Here is a 14,704-nt window from a genome sequence, read left to right on the forward strand (position 1 = left end):
GGGCATAATGCATTTTTATAGCGGCTTCATTCCCTCAGACTCCCTGCAGGGCAGATTTACATCTGTATCTCCATGACAGTATATTTCGCACCCAGCTCTACTGTATACGCGTTATAGAAACACAGGACATCAGCGCGTCCTTCACATTTTACATGCCGCAGAGCCTGCATAGCAGTATGCATAGTATGTAAAAGGACCTTTGATGATGTCACACCCATGTGATCAGTCACATGCAGCAGTCAGACTCGCACACTTACCATAGCCACAGCGCTTGGCTCCGCCCAGTGATGACATCACCAAAGGTCCTGTAGACTTACATCTTTTGCCCTGTCCTTGTGTCCTGAAGCCAAGGCAGAGCGTACCTCATAGGTGCAGCTGACGTCACCTTGATGCCGTCATGTCCATCCTCAAGAGAAGCAGAGGTCTCCTACAAGGTGAGGCTTTGTGTGACCGTGAAGGTTGTATAGAGCGTCTCCCATGCACAGGGTTACTAACTAGGTATAGACAAACAGCACAGTAGTGTTATGTTTAGTATACATTTTCGTTTACTGCTGAACCTGTCATAGGGAAACATCCATTATGTGTTCTATGATGACATCCAGGCTGGACGCCATGTTTGTGAAGCCCATGTGCTGCAAAGGAATGTGTTGGAACTGGTGTCAGACTGAAGCAGGTGCCTTGGAGCTGGGGCATGTACAGCCTCTTTATCCCTTACCAACCACAGCTCCGTATAGTATAGGCCAGTGGTCTTCAATCTGCGGACCTCCAGATGTTGCAAAACTACGACTCCCAGCATGCCCGGACAGCCGTTGGCTGTCCGGGCATGCTGGGAGTTGTAGTTTTGCAACATCTGGAGGTCCGCAGGCTGAAAACTACTGGTATAGGCGGTAGTGGCATGCCAGGCACAGCGGCTACCAAATGTACATGGCTGTGCCAGGTAAGGGTCAGCAACAGGAGCACTGTGGCCCCTTTTAGTGAATTGATTGGTGGTCCCCCCCTAAATCTGTTATTGATGCTATCTTAAAGGGGTACTCCGGCGCTTAGACATCTTATCCCCTATCCAAAGGATAGGGGATAAGATGCCTGATCGCTGGGGACCCCCGTGATCTTGCACGCAGCACCCCGTTTATAATCAGTCCCCGGATCGTGTTTGCTCCGGGTCTGATTACTGTCGATCACGGGGCCGTTGTGACGTCAAGGCTCTGCCCCATGTGACGTCAGGCTCCGCCCCCTCAATGCAAGCCTATGGGAGGGTACGTCACACGGGGCGGAGACTTGACGTCACAACGCTCTGGCCCCGTGTTTGACAGTAATCAGACCCGGAGCGAACCCGCTCCCGGGACTGATTATAAACGGGGTGCGGCGTGCAAGATCAAGGGGGTCCCCAGCGGCGGGACTCCCGCGATCAGGAATCTTATCTCAAATCCTTTGGATAGGGGATAAGATGTCTAAGCGCCGGAGTACCCCTTTAAGGGTATGCAGTGCAAGGCTATCGTCACACCTCGGAATGTCGTTACGGAAAATCTCAGTGCAGATATTCTGCAGACCTGCGGGCGCCAGCGTAACATGCCACCGCTAGGACCACACGGGAATGCATTGTCTCGTAGACAGCAAGGCATTCCGTGCAGATTCCGCAGATAGAATGCACAGGTTCATTCTTTCTGCGGACACGGAAATCTGAATTTCCATGCCAGAAACATCTGGTGCAGAAATTCTGCAGTGTGCACAGCAGAATCCCATTGAATACTTAACAGACTTCCTCACAGAAATCTCGGTCTCGTCATCATGGCCTAAAAGTCCCCCCAAAAAAAATATAGGAGTGAGTCAGAGCTGTGTAAGTTTCCCTTAGGCAATGTTCACACGGTGGAATTTCCAAGCAGATTCTAGCAGAATCAGAAAAATTCCACTCCTAAATTCAGTTGCAGCAGCCTCCTATTGTTTTCTATGGGATTTTGCTGCACCGTGCACACGGCAGAATTATCTGCCACGGAAATTCTGATTCCAGCCTGAACAGGAAGAAACAGAAAGAAATGACATATTTCAGGGGAATCCGCTCTGAAATACATTGCCGATGTTTGCGGAATGTCTGCCTGGAAATCTTCTGGGTGGACGTTCTGCGGTGTCAGCATGGCCTTACTTCTGTGCACTGCAAAGAGTGAAATCTGTAAAATATTGATATTATGTAATGATGGCAATTGGCAACCTATCCTAAAATAGATTTATTTTATTTTTTATCTGATTTGTTGTTTGGTTTAACACTGACCACATTTCAGTGCAATATCCAAAATGGGCATTTGTAGTGTCTAACCATGAAGTGCATAAGAAGTGGTGTTTAGCGCTGTCCCTCTCTTTTATGGCTTCCCCTGTATACAGCCAAAGAAGCATCGGCAAAAGAGTGCCATGATGCCGTTCTCATTGATTCATGCAATGGTTTCCAAACTGTGGCCCTCACACTGTTGCAAAACTACAACTCCCAGAATGCCCTAACAGCCAATGGGTGACGCTGATTACAATGCTGTTTACCTTTTTTATTTTTTTATTTTTTTTATTTCCCTCTACGTGGGAACGCTTCATCATTTTCATATTTGGATTTTCGGGCATAACTTGGGTCACATAGGGTAAACAGCATTGGAATTCACATCACCCTATTACCCTGTACCAGCAGTTTAGTATGTATGATGCTGGAGATGGATTTTCCAAAAGAAAGAATGTAACAAAAGCAATGGCAAAATAGACACATAACAACAACCACCTGCCACATTCCCAAACAGCACAACCAAAGCATACAAAAGAATATCACCCCTTACAATATACTATATATGACACACAATACAGTGATCCCTCAACTTACAATGGCCTCAACATACAATAGTTTCAGCATACGATGATCTTTTCTGGACCATTGTAACTTGATACCAGACTCAACATACAATGTACAGACAGTCCAGATCTGTGAAACGTCAATGGTTGGAAAAACCGACCAATCAGAATGAACATTTTACTGGTAAAACCCCTGTGTTACTGAAGTGTATGCACTGACTGGTGTCTGGTAGTGCCCCCTACAGTACAGGGAGGTATTACATGTTCTTTACTCTTTACCTGTGCCACAGTTAGCTGCTCCTTTGGACATCAGGTGAGGGCGGCTCCATGTTACTTTTTTAGGACATTGCGTGTTCTGTACAGGACCCTGAAGAAGCTCCTGTCCTCTACATAGACAGTGATTACAGCTCCCAGCAGATATTTCTTACTTTTATATGTAAGGATTTGCTTTATCTATATTAGTTATCTACTTATTTTTCTTTAATCCTCACTTTTTCCTATTTTTGGATGTCATTTTGGTGTCTTCAGGACCAATTACCAGGTTTCCATAGAGTTATGGTCCCAACATAAAATGGTTTCAACTTACAATGGTTGTCCTGGAACCTATTAATATTGTAACTTGAGGGACCACTGTATACATGGAAAAGTGGAATATTCGTGCCATGAGAAAATAAAAATTAAAGAGGTATTAGAAAAGTAGTCATCAGGGAGGGAACAGAACAACCCTGCAGGATTATACAGATGGCATAAAACCATCCATAATGGGTACATAAAATGTATCATCTGATTGTTACTTGTTACTAACACCTGTGGATTTCCTTTTTATTTGTTTCTTGTTGTTTCAGCAATCCGTCCAGCTAGTACATCTGCCAGCATCCAGACCTCAGAGGTGGTTGACGTAGACACAAACGAGAATGAGATTGTAAACCCAGATTTCACCAACAGAAATCCTCGAAACCTAGAGCGTCTTGCACTGGCTGTTAAGGATCGGGGATGGGGCACAGTGTGGCCAACACGTCAGTACTGGCATAGGTGAGAAATGACAGAGAATGTAATATGTATATATATATATATATATATTAGATCAGCGCAGAGAGATGGGTGGTCAGATTGTAGACGGCCCAACAAGTTCCTTGCACAGGCCCATTTATGATTAATAGGACTTGTGCATGGCATCTGCTGGCGTCATACAGTTGCCTTGGCACACCGACCACCCAGCATGGATCGCATCTCTTCGTGCCAGATCTGAAGAACGGACAAGATTTCAATGTTACAAATACACTTTCAATATTCAGTGTGATTTTCTTGTGCAGGGTCACAAAGGGTTTGCCCAACTTTTTTGTGTTTGGACCTTAGAATTTATTTTAACATTCTTTTCCATGCTTCAAGTTTTGCTAATTAATTCTGTATACATTTTTAACGCTATAAGCCCCTTAAAATTTGGTTGACTGCTCGATATAGTGTATACACATACACAGGATCCTCTATACATTTTTCAGGTTGTAATCCACAACAATTATTGATTTGAGGTTGTAACATGGGCAGCATGAAACAGGCATCGGTTCCCTCACTACAATGCATTCTGACTTAGGCTATGTTCACACAGCGCAGTTTTTGTTCATAATTCTGCCGTCATTTACTGTACATTCATTTCAATAGGATTCTGCTGTCCCAATCACACAGAGGAATTTCCACTTTCTGCAGAAATATAAGATCAGTATTATATTTTGCAGAATTCCGCAGTGGAATCTCATTGAAGTCAATGGGGCTTAAATTTCAGAGGAATTCTGTGTTCTGAGAACAAGAGAAATTCTGTCAGAGTTCCATCGGAATTCCGGAATTTTGTTCATCAAACTTTGCTCAATGGAATTTTTGCGGAATTGCAGAAATGTAGCTGTGTGGACATACCCTTATTCTGAAATACTGCATGATTCCGACAAAATCATAGTTTCAGATATGAGCCAGGTATATACTCAAGGAGTTGTATGTCTGCTAGCTTTTCCCCAACCTACTATGCTCAACTGTTAAGTCTCTCTTTTTAGGTCATACCTTTTTCCTTGCTCATCTTTAAGGTGTTTTTTTCTGAAATGCTGCAGCATTGTAGAGTGGGAGCTCATGCCTATTTCATGCTGCCTTTGGTTTAGGTCCCTTTTTAATAGGGTTATTCAGGATTAGAATTGTTACAAATAAGCGCCACGTCTATTCTCAGGTTGCATGTGGCATTACAACTCTGCTCCTTTAAAGGGGTACTCCGGTCCCAAGACATCTTATCCCCTATCCAAAGGATAGGGGATAAGATGTCTGATCACGGGGGACGCGCCACTGGGGACACCCGCTATATTGCATGCGGCACCCACCTAACTTGGTCATCACGCCCTCTCCCATAGACTTGCATTGAGGGGGTGGGGTGTGACGTCACATGGGGGCGGAGTCGTGACGTCACGATACTCCGTCCCCGTGGTCGGGAGGCATAACACTGAGAGTCTCCAGTGCTTACAGGTGGGTGCTGCATGCTAGATTGCAGGACCCCGGCGATCAGACATCTTATCCCATATCCTTTGGATAGGGGATAAGATGTCTTGGCGCAGGAGTACCCCTTTAACAATTGATCTAAGCTGCAATACCACTAACAAACTGAGGACAAAGAGTGGCACAGGGTCTGTTAGGGTCTGCTTGCGGAATGCCAGCTCAAATTAAAGCCCATAGATTCTGCACTCCCATTCACACTTCTGAATTTCCACTAGCGAATGGGAGTGCGGAATATCATAAAAGTCTATGGGCTTTAATTTGAGGTGGAATTCCGCAAGTGGAAATTCTGCCGTGTGACTAAAACCTTAAAAAGCAGATATGTTTTTCTAATCCTGAATAACCCCTTTAACTCCTTAAGGACCAGGCCCATTTTGGCCTTAAATGAGCACTGTCATCAACATTATTTTTTGATGTGTTGTAGTACATATGTTGCAGATCGCAGGGGGTCCTACCGCTGGGGCCCCCTGTGATCTCCTGTACGGAGCCCCGACAGCCCGCGGGAAGGGGGCGTGTCGACCTCCGCACGAGGCGGCGGCCGACACGCCCCCTCAATACAACTCTATGGCAGAGCCGAAGCGCTGCCTTCGGCAATCTCCGGCTCTGCCATAGAGATGTATTGAGGGGGCCTCGTGCGGGGGTCGACACCCGCTATCTCGGCGGAGAGCCGGGGCCCCGTACAGAGAGATCGCAGGGGGCCCCAGCGGTCGGACCCCCCGCGATCTCAAACTTATCCCCTATCCTTAGGATAGGGGATAAGTTTTTCACCACTGGACTACCCCTTTAACATGTTCTAATTTATGCTTGAAAACCGGCCACTAGGGGTCTCCCTCCTAGTGGTCGGCTGCAGGCTGGCGTGACATCACGCCTGAAAAAGGACTGATGCGGCCGGGCATCGGTCCATTTTTCATTCAGCCTGCGCTCGCTCCCTGCCTGTCAATCAGACAGGTGGGAGCGAAAGCATTGGCTCCCTGGCCTGACACGCCAGCCCCGCCTTCCGCACATGGAAACGCTGCTGCTGCCACCGATGCGTGGCTCTGCAGTATGTATATGAGAGCGGGGATCATGATTTTAAACAGGGGTTGGGGGAGAGCGGGGCTCGGCGTATTAACAACGGGGGGGGGGGGGGGGAGAGAGGGAACGGGGTAGTTGGCCAGCATTTATTGTTTTCAACACTGGGTGCCTCCAGCTGTTTTACCACTGCAACTCCCAGCATGCCCTGACAGCCAATAGATGTCAGGGCAAGCTGGGAGTTGTAGTGGTGAAACAGCTGGAGGCACCCTGTATAGATGAAGTAAGGGCGGAAGTCGCCCCCAGCAGGCATCAGTGACGTGGTGCCTGCTGGGGAAGTCTGCCTGGTAGTGAGCACACTACCATGCAGACAAAAAGGTATTTTTAATATAGTAAAAAAAAAAATTAAAAGCAGGGAGGGGGTTAGGGATAGATGGGCAATAGGCAGGGACAGAAAAAAAAAAAAAAAAAGATGGTGGGAGCTACCCTTTAAGGACACAGCCAATTTTATTTTTGTATTTTTGTTTTTTCCTCCTCGCTTTCAAAAAATCATAACTCTTTTATATTTTCATCCACAGACCCATATGAGGGCTTGTTTTTTGTGTGACCAATTTTACTTTGTAATAAAATCACTTATTTTACCATAAAATGTACGGCGCAACCATAAAAATATTATTTATGTGGGAAAATTGAAAAGGAAACCACAATTAAGCTAATTTTGTTTTCACGCTGTACACTTTATGGTAAAAATTACTTTTTCTTTATTCTGTGGGTCAGTGCGATTAAATTGATACTCATGTTATATGCTTTTCTATAATTGTACCAAATCTCAAACTATTTTAACAAAATTTGTATGTTTGAGATTGCCCTATTTTGACCACCTATAACTTTATCATTTTTCCGTTTTACGCCGTGATCTGTAGCTTTTATACCACATTTGCCTAGGTTTAACTTTTTATTTTTTTTATAAACATTTTTTATGAAATATTATGTGACAAAAAAGCATCAATTTTTGACTTAAATTTTTTTTTCACATTTACGCCATTTACAGTATGGGATAATTAACAATATATTTTGATCAGACTTTTACACTTGCTGCAATTTTCCAAATATGTTTATTACATGGGGGGGAAAATGGGGAAAAACTGATTTTTATTGGGGGCGGGGATTTTTCACGCCCACTCCCATAGACTTGCATTGAGGGGGCGCGTGTGATGTCACACGGGGGTGGAGTCGTGACGTCACGATCTTCCATCCTTGTGGTCGGGATGGTATTAGCCTGAGGGCCTCCAGGGGTTCCGGAAGCCGTTACAGGTGGGTGCCGCATGGTAGAATGCGGGGGTCCCCAGCGGCGGTACCCCCGCGATCAGACATCTTATCCCGTATCCTTTGGATAGGGGATAAGATGTCTAGGGGCGGAGTACCCCTCTAATGGCACACATCAGCGCGATCGCTGATGTCTGCCATTACCGGCAGGTCCCTGACTGCTGATAGCAGCCGCGACCTGCCGTGCATGACGTGAGCACCGGTCCGGTGCTCGTGGTCATGGCAGGGTTTAAATGTACATCATGATACGTTAAGTACCACGGCATCATGACATACATTTACGTCCGTTGTCGTTAAGCGGTTAAATAGAACCTCTCACTGTTGAATTAACCATATTTATGTAGAAATAAACCTTACTGGAAATGTTTCTCCTTTATGGAGCAAATAGAAAGATAAATTCTCTGTTTATATAATTAACTTACATTATTTAATGTTAAAGGGTACGGCTAGAGCGCAGCGGCCATCATGTGACTGCAACTGTGGAACATTGTAGCGGTAATATCGTACTCTCTGCCTCCACCCAGGAATGGGCTGTGAAGAAACATCTCTACAGTACAAAAGATGCCATGGCATGTGAGAATGTTGGAAGAATTATGGCTCAGCGCTGCTTAGAGGCTGGAATACACTTCACACTTTTTCGAGAGATCCCATGGGTGTTCCGTAGTGAGTCGGTACGTTGTAAAGTTGACATATAAATCCACACAGCAATCTACGGTTCTTATTTCTTGCCTTAATAAATCATTCGTTTCTTGGCGTATTGATGTCATAGAGACAACACTATTAAGGTCGCCTAAAATGTTAATGGCCAAAATAATGAAGCACTTGAGAGACTAGCATGCTGCAAGTAAAGCATTTAAATGGGCTCTGTCAGATCCAAAAACGTTGTTACCGATAAAAATTAAAGACCTTTTGTAATATAGTTGAATAATTAAAGGGGTACTCCGGTGGGAAAAAATGGTTTTCAAATCAATTAGTGCCAAAAGGTTAAACAGATTTGTAAATTACTTCTATTTAAAAATGTTAACCTTCCAGTACTTATCAGTTGCTGTATACTGCATAGTAAGTTGTGTAGTTCTTTCCATTCGGACCACAGTGCTCTCTGCTGCCACCTCTGTCCATGCCAGGAACTGTCCAGAACAGGAGAGGTTCGTTATGGGCACAGTTTGAAGGCCTATATATGCTTCACTGTAACTCTAAAACACATGTGACTGCAAAGTGGTAGACCCGTGAGCTGTGCATAATCGTGTGATATATAAAGGTCATCGGTAACATGGTAAGGCCGCCATCTTTGTTTTTCTGTAAATTTTTGCACAATATTGAAAAATCTTCTTCTCTGGAACCGCTACACCTTCAGATTATATTATTTGCTGTATGTGGTTACACTGTTGTCCCGAGTCAGATTTGTTAATTACAAGTCTATTCATCACAGGGTTTGGCTGCCATATTGGATTGCACAATATTCTACAAACATCTTCTTCTCTGAAACCATTTTTTATAATTTGGCACATGTTCATGGTTACCTCCTTTACCAAGGTTGTTAAAGCTGGTTCATTTCATAAGCAATATGGCCACCGCTTGCCAATAACATTTAGATAGCCTTAATAATAATAATAATGCGCAATATTTTTAAAATGTGTGTTATGTGTAGACTGTAATCTAAAAGTACTCACTTTCTGTACCACAATTGATCACAAGATTTGGCGGCCATATTGGGATATTCTGCAGACATAGTTTTATCTAAAACTATTGGCCAGAACAATGTGAAAATTAGCACACATGTTCGTGATCACTTCCTGTACCACAGTTGATTACATATTTGGCCGCCATATTGGATTGCGCAATATAATATTCTGCAAAGTTTTCTCTGAAATTGCTAGTCAGAACACTGTGAAAATTAGCACACATGTTCATGATTAATTTCTGTACCACAAATGATCACATGGTCCACGATCACCTTCTCCACCATAAGGGGACAAAGCCATCGTGTGCTATAACCCGGCTGTGCAGCGTGGCCACCTGGATTGCTGCTTGCAATGGTCACTGGCCCTTATTGACAGATGATGATCTGATTGAGAGATCTGCCGATCAGGACCAGTGATATGATCAGTTTATACATATAAGGCTGCATTCACACCACGTTTTTGCAATACTTTTCCCGTATCAGGTTTTTGATGGAAATATGGATTCCTCAAAATCTGACTAAACTGTATCAAAACATGTGTACAAATTTCAACCCGTATACAGTTAAAAACCATATACGGTTTGAAAAATGATGTCCGGTTGCATCCGTTTTTTAAGAAAAAAACGTATAGGTTTTTAACTTTTCACTCCATTTTGAATAAAGTTTCACTTGTTTGATAGAAATTCCAAGAAAAAAAACTGTGCAAAGTCAAAAACCGTATGGTGAAAATCGGATGGAACCGTTCGCACATACAGTTCTGTACAGTTCCCATTGACTCCCATGTTTAAAAAAAAAAAACGTATACGGTTTAATACAGTTTTTCACCCGGACCTAAAACAGTGGTAGACTATGTTTTTGGGTACGAGAAGAAAACTGACAAAACTGTACAGGATGCAAAACGGGCACAACCTGATGCATCTTTTGACTTACGGTTTTCAATGGAAAGTCAATGCATATGGTTTTCAATAGAGTTCCATACGGTTTTCACATTGCAAAAACGTGGTGGGAATACACCCTAACACAACTTCCTTGGCATCTTTTTGTTCTGTATGTCCTTGCCCTCTCTGATTTTATTAAAGTTGCAGTTTTATGTGGAAATGGAACCTGATGTAAGCTTTGGTTACATTTCTATCCCCAGGAATCATGGTAAATGTATTACAATTACCATGAACTAGCTGCATAGGTCAAGCTGCCGTGTTCTCTATGTATTTAGTGTGGTTTATTATTCTATTTAATCTCACGGATATGTGCATGTGAAGCCCTGAGGTTGTCTCAGTTCTTTTATTATGGATACACAAACAAGTAAAGCACATTGCCATGTCAATATATACACAGTAGTGCCCACACTGTTTTCTCATGTTATCATTTATTTCTGGGTCCCTTCTATTTGCTCTGTTTGAGCCTAAAAGCATCCTTATTTATCTTGGAAGTAGAGTCGCAGTTTATAAATGTCCTCATCAGTCGGCCAGGCTTAGTTTATGCTACTGATTAAGGATATCTAAATAGTGTGGTCATCTGAAAGCTCGTCTGTGCATGTGGCACTGGCATGGTCTGTGTTTGTTCCTATCTTGTGATGACGGGATGGACATGTAAGAGTAGAGCTCAGCTTTCATTAAAGGACATCCTTGATTCAAGATGAATTATAGCAATTTATGCAATACTTAACAAATATTAATATAATAAAGGGCCTCACCCTTAGGTCCTGTACACATCATGTGGTATACCGACTTTGACAGAAGGCTCCAGTGTATCCCGCTAAATAGTGATCAAGTGGGCTATGTCAGCTATACAGTTTCCCCAGTCAATTACCGTATTTTTCGCCGTATAAGACGCACTTTTTCTTCCCCAAAACTGGGGGGAAAAAGTCGGTGCGTCTTATACGTCGAATACACCCCTATCGCGGCGGTCCCTGCGGCCATCAACGGCCAGGACCCGCGGCTAATACAGGACATCACCGAGCGCGGTGATGCCCTGTATTAGACGCGGCGATCAAAGCTGACCGCCGCGTCTGAAGGGAAAGTGACACTAACCCGGCTGTTCAGTCAGGCTGTTCGGGACCGCCGCGATTTCAGCGCGGCGGTCCCGAACAGCCCAACTGAATAGCCGGGTTAGTGCTTACAGGACACCGGGAGGGACCTTACCTGCCTCCTCGGTGTCTTCTCCGTTCAGGGATCCCCTGTATGGCCGGCGCTCTCCTTCCTCGTCATCACGTCGTCGCGTACGTGCGGCGACGGAGAGCGAGGATGGCCGGCCGGCAGCAGAGACGTTCCGGAGCGACGGGGACATGTGAGTATTACCTCCTATGCAGTGGTCTTCAATCTGTGGACCTCCAGATGTTGCAAAACTACAACTCCCAGCATGCCCGGACAGCCAACGGCTGTCCGGGCATGCTGGGAGTTGTAGTTTTATAGCCAAAAACAAAGAGACCCACAATACTAATATTATTTCAAAAAGTATAACAATCTTTATTAGACAATAAAAAAAAAAAACAATTTTAAAAAATAGTAAAAGGCAGAGGATGACCTTACGCAGGAGACAACAGGTGCCAGTGGACCTGGTATGGGTAATGTAGGCATTCAGTCAAGAGCATACATAGTGTAAGACTGGCATGGCTGCATACTTATATCGTAACAATAGATATAATATCTTACATACATTGATGTAACATAGGGAGCAGCAATGCAATATAACAAACATAAATAGGAACCCAAGGTAGGTAATACCTAAAAAGACTACCTGTCATATACCCAAAGGCCAGGAACACCAAGCACCAACACCCCGGGTCTTGGTGCTTGGTGTTCCTGGCCTTTGGGTATATGACAGGTAGTCTTTTTTAGGTATTACCTACCTTGGGTTCCTATTTATGTTTGTTATATTGCATTGCTGCTTCCTATGTTACATCAATGTATGTTAGATATTATATCTATTGTTACGATATCATAAGTATGCAGCTACGCCAGCCTTATATTATGTATGCTCTTGACTGAATGCCTACATTACCCATACCAGGTCCACTGGCACTAGTTGTCTCCTGCGTAAGGTCATCCTCTGCCTTTTACTATTTTTTAAAAAAATTTTTTATTGTCTAATAAAGATTGTTATACTTTTTGAAATAATATTAGTATTGTGGGTCTCTTTGTTTTTGGCTATATATCGGTATCCCCGGGACCTACATACGGCACGTATTGTTTTGCCGTTTTTGTTGTTTGGCTGAGTTGTAGTTTTGCAACATCTGGAGGTCCGCAGGTTGAAGACCACTATTGGATTCAAAATCTTAATTTTTTTTAGATTTTGCACCTATAAATTGGGTGCGTCTTATACGCCGATGCGTCCTATAGGACGAAAAATACGGTATTAATAATAATATTAAAAGCATACAAAGCACACTCAAACAGACTTTAAAACATTTAAAGGGATTGTCTAACTTTTTTTTTTTTAAGTAGCTGGGCTGGGATAAAGAAAAAGCATTACTTACCTGCCTAATCCCCTCACCATTGCTGTTCCAACATTACTTGGTCTCCTCTGATGACCTCTTCCTGCTCCCATCTTAAGCAATCACTGGTGTGCCTTTTGTGTACTGTAGATCATTGTTCTGTTGCATAATAACAAACTGCAGTACATTTCACAAAACTACAAGAGTGACCTTTTTTTTTTTTTTTTTTTTTGTTCTTTTTGTTCTTTTTTTTGTTCTTTTAGAATGCTGTTTTGTGTGACCTTGCATAGATAATGTGAATTGCATGTGTTTTTTAAATATTTTTAGCAGTTCAAAAAGGTGGCCTACCGTACTATTTGTTGACTATAATTCAGAATTGGGTTATGACCTTATTCTTTACACATTGTTTGGACATAACTGTTGAAATGATAATGTGCTGTGCACCTTGAAAACAAGGCTTCCCTTTTATATGTTAACAATGAATTACAAGTCACTCATTAGTTCTACTAGTAAGTGAATAGAATTTATAATTAATGTACCTATTCTTTCAAAAACAAAGATCTTTTCTTACATGGTTATCCCAAGATCAAAAGATATTCCCTGTTTATAGGATTAGAATAACTAGTGCGAGTCCAACTAATGAGAACTCCTCAAAACAAGAGAACAGAGGACAGATGTCCCCCAAGTGAATGGACCTAAGAGACCTTAGAACATTAGAGTTCATAAAAGAGCATTCAAACCACACCCAGACTTCAAAACATTTAAAGGGATTGTCCAACTCCCCACTTCTACATATCCTGTAGATAGGGAATAACATTTAATTGTGGGATAACCCCTTAAGTCTGGGCTGTAGGTTTTAAAGGGGTTATATTTTCGTGTTCTTGTTTTTACTTTTCTTATCTTATTTTTTAGGTGCAGAGGTTTCGAAATGCAATGATTGAAGGTGGAGTTGTGTTAAATGAACCAAAACGCATTTATAAATAAGACATAAGTGCAATTGCTGTCAAGACAAAGACTAGAAGGACCGTTGCAGCATAACTGTATGGAGCAGGCATAGATTTGTTGGAAACGCCTTAATACGAAGCCACATTTTCTCAAAAACTTTGTTGAGTTCATTGCCTCAAGCTGTCAGTTCAGGTTAAACTTGTTCATGTTATGAAATTGTCCTTTTCCTACTTTTGCGAGTACAATATTGCATCTGTCATTATTAGTATTTTAGTCAATATCCTGGCGAGGTTTTTTCAGTGAAATACTCCTATTAAAAAATAATTAATTTCTATAAAGATTGGTTGGATATGACACTGATTTTAGTGTACTGCCTTGGTAAGGTGTTCTGAACCTCTTCCCATTTGTGCTGTTGTCAGTAGAGACACAGATCCTTTTTTTTTTTTCCCCCATGCAAATTCATGGAGAATACTATCCATGAGTCCATTGTATTCAGTTTTAGGTGGTGTTAAAGGGTTACTCCGGCCCTAAAACATCCTATCCCATATCCAAATGATAGGTGATAAGATGTCTGATCGTGGGGGTCCCGCTGCTGGGGACCCCTGCAATTTCTCATGCAGCACTCACCTGTGAGCTCCATGCAGTGCTGGAGGCTCCGAGTCTGAAGCCTCCCGACCACCGGGCCAGAGTATCGTGACGTCATGACTCCGCCCCGTGTGACCCTAGTCTCCTATTTGGATAGAGTGTAGGGCTGCTTTATTCTAGCAGGAGTCTCGGTCCCCATTCTTAAGTTCATGGTTGGCGGGCTCAGTTTTAATTAAAAAGCAACATAAACCTGGGGAAATGAACCCTAATGCTAGTTACCTTAATTTCTTTTAATGTGATTTACTTCCCTACTACTACAACAGCACCATAAAGTAGTGATTTACATAGTTACACAGTTCTTATGGTTGAGTTCAACC

General features: G+C 43.0%; 1 protein-coding gene across 1 annotated transcript; it reads left to right on the forward strand.

Annotated features, from left to right (window-relative positions):
- The first annotated feature begins 272 nt into the window (after positions 1-272).
- On the forward strand, positions 273-14,079 carry MRPL18 (mitochondrial ribosomal protein L18). Its single transcript, XM_056572574.1, has 4 exons — positions 273-434; positions 3,666-3,852; positions 8,123-8,354; positions 13,710-14,079. Exons 1-4 carry the CDS (start codon positions 398-400, stop codon positions 13,779-13,781), a joined length of 528 nt encoding a protein of 175 aa, XP_056428549.1. The 5' UTR covers positions 273-397; the 3' UTR covers positions 13,782-14,079.
- The last annotated feature ends 625 nt before the right edge of the window (positions 14,080-14,704 follow it).

This window comes from Hyla sarda, chromosome 4, assembly GCF_029499605.1.
Source record: "Hyla sarda isolate aHylSar1 chromosome 4, aHylSar1.hap1, whole genome shotgun sequence".
NCBI classification, from domain to species: Eukaryota; Metazoa; Chordata; class Amphibia; order Anura; family Hylidae; genus Hyla; species Hyla sarda.

Excerpts from the sequence above, each read along its gene's own strand:
- MRPL18 (XM_056572574.1), top strand. The coding sequence starts at position 398 with ATGTCCATCCTCAAGAGAAGCAGAGGTCTCCTACAAG. Across the intron at positions 435-3,665 it reads AAGCAGAGGTCTCCTACAAG|CAATCCGTCCAGCTAGTACA; the intron begins GTGAGGCTTTGT and ends TTGTTGTTTCAG. Across the intron at positions 3,853-8,122 it reads ACACGTCAGTACTGGCATAG|GGTACGGCTAGAGCGCAGCG; the intron begins GTGAGAAATGAC and ends TTAATGTTAAAG.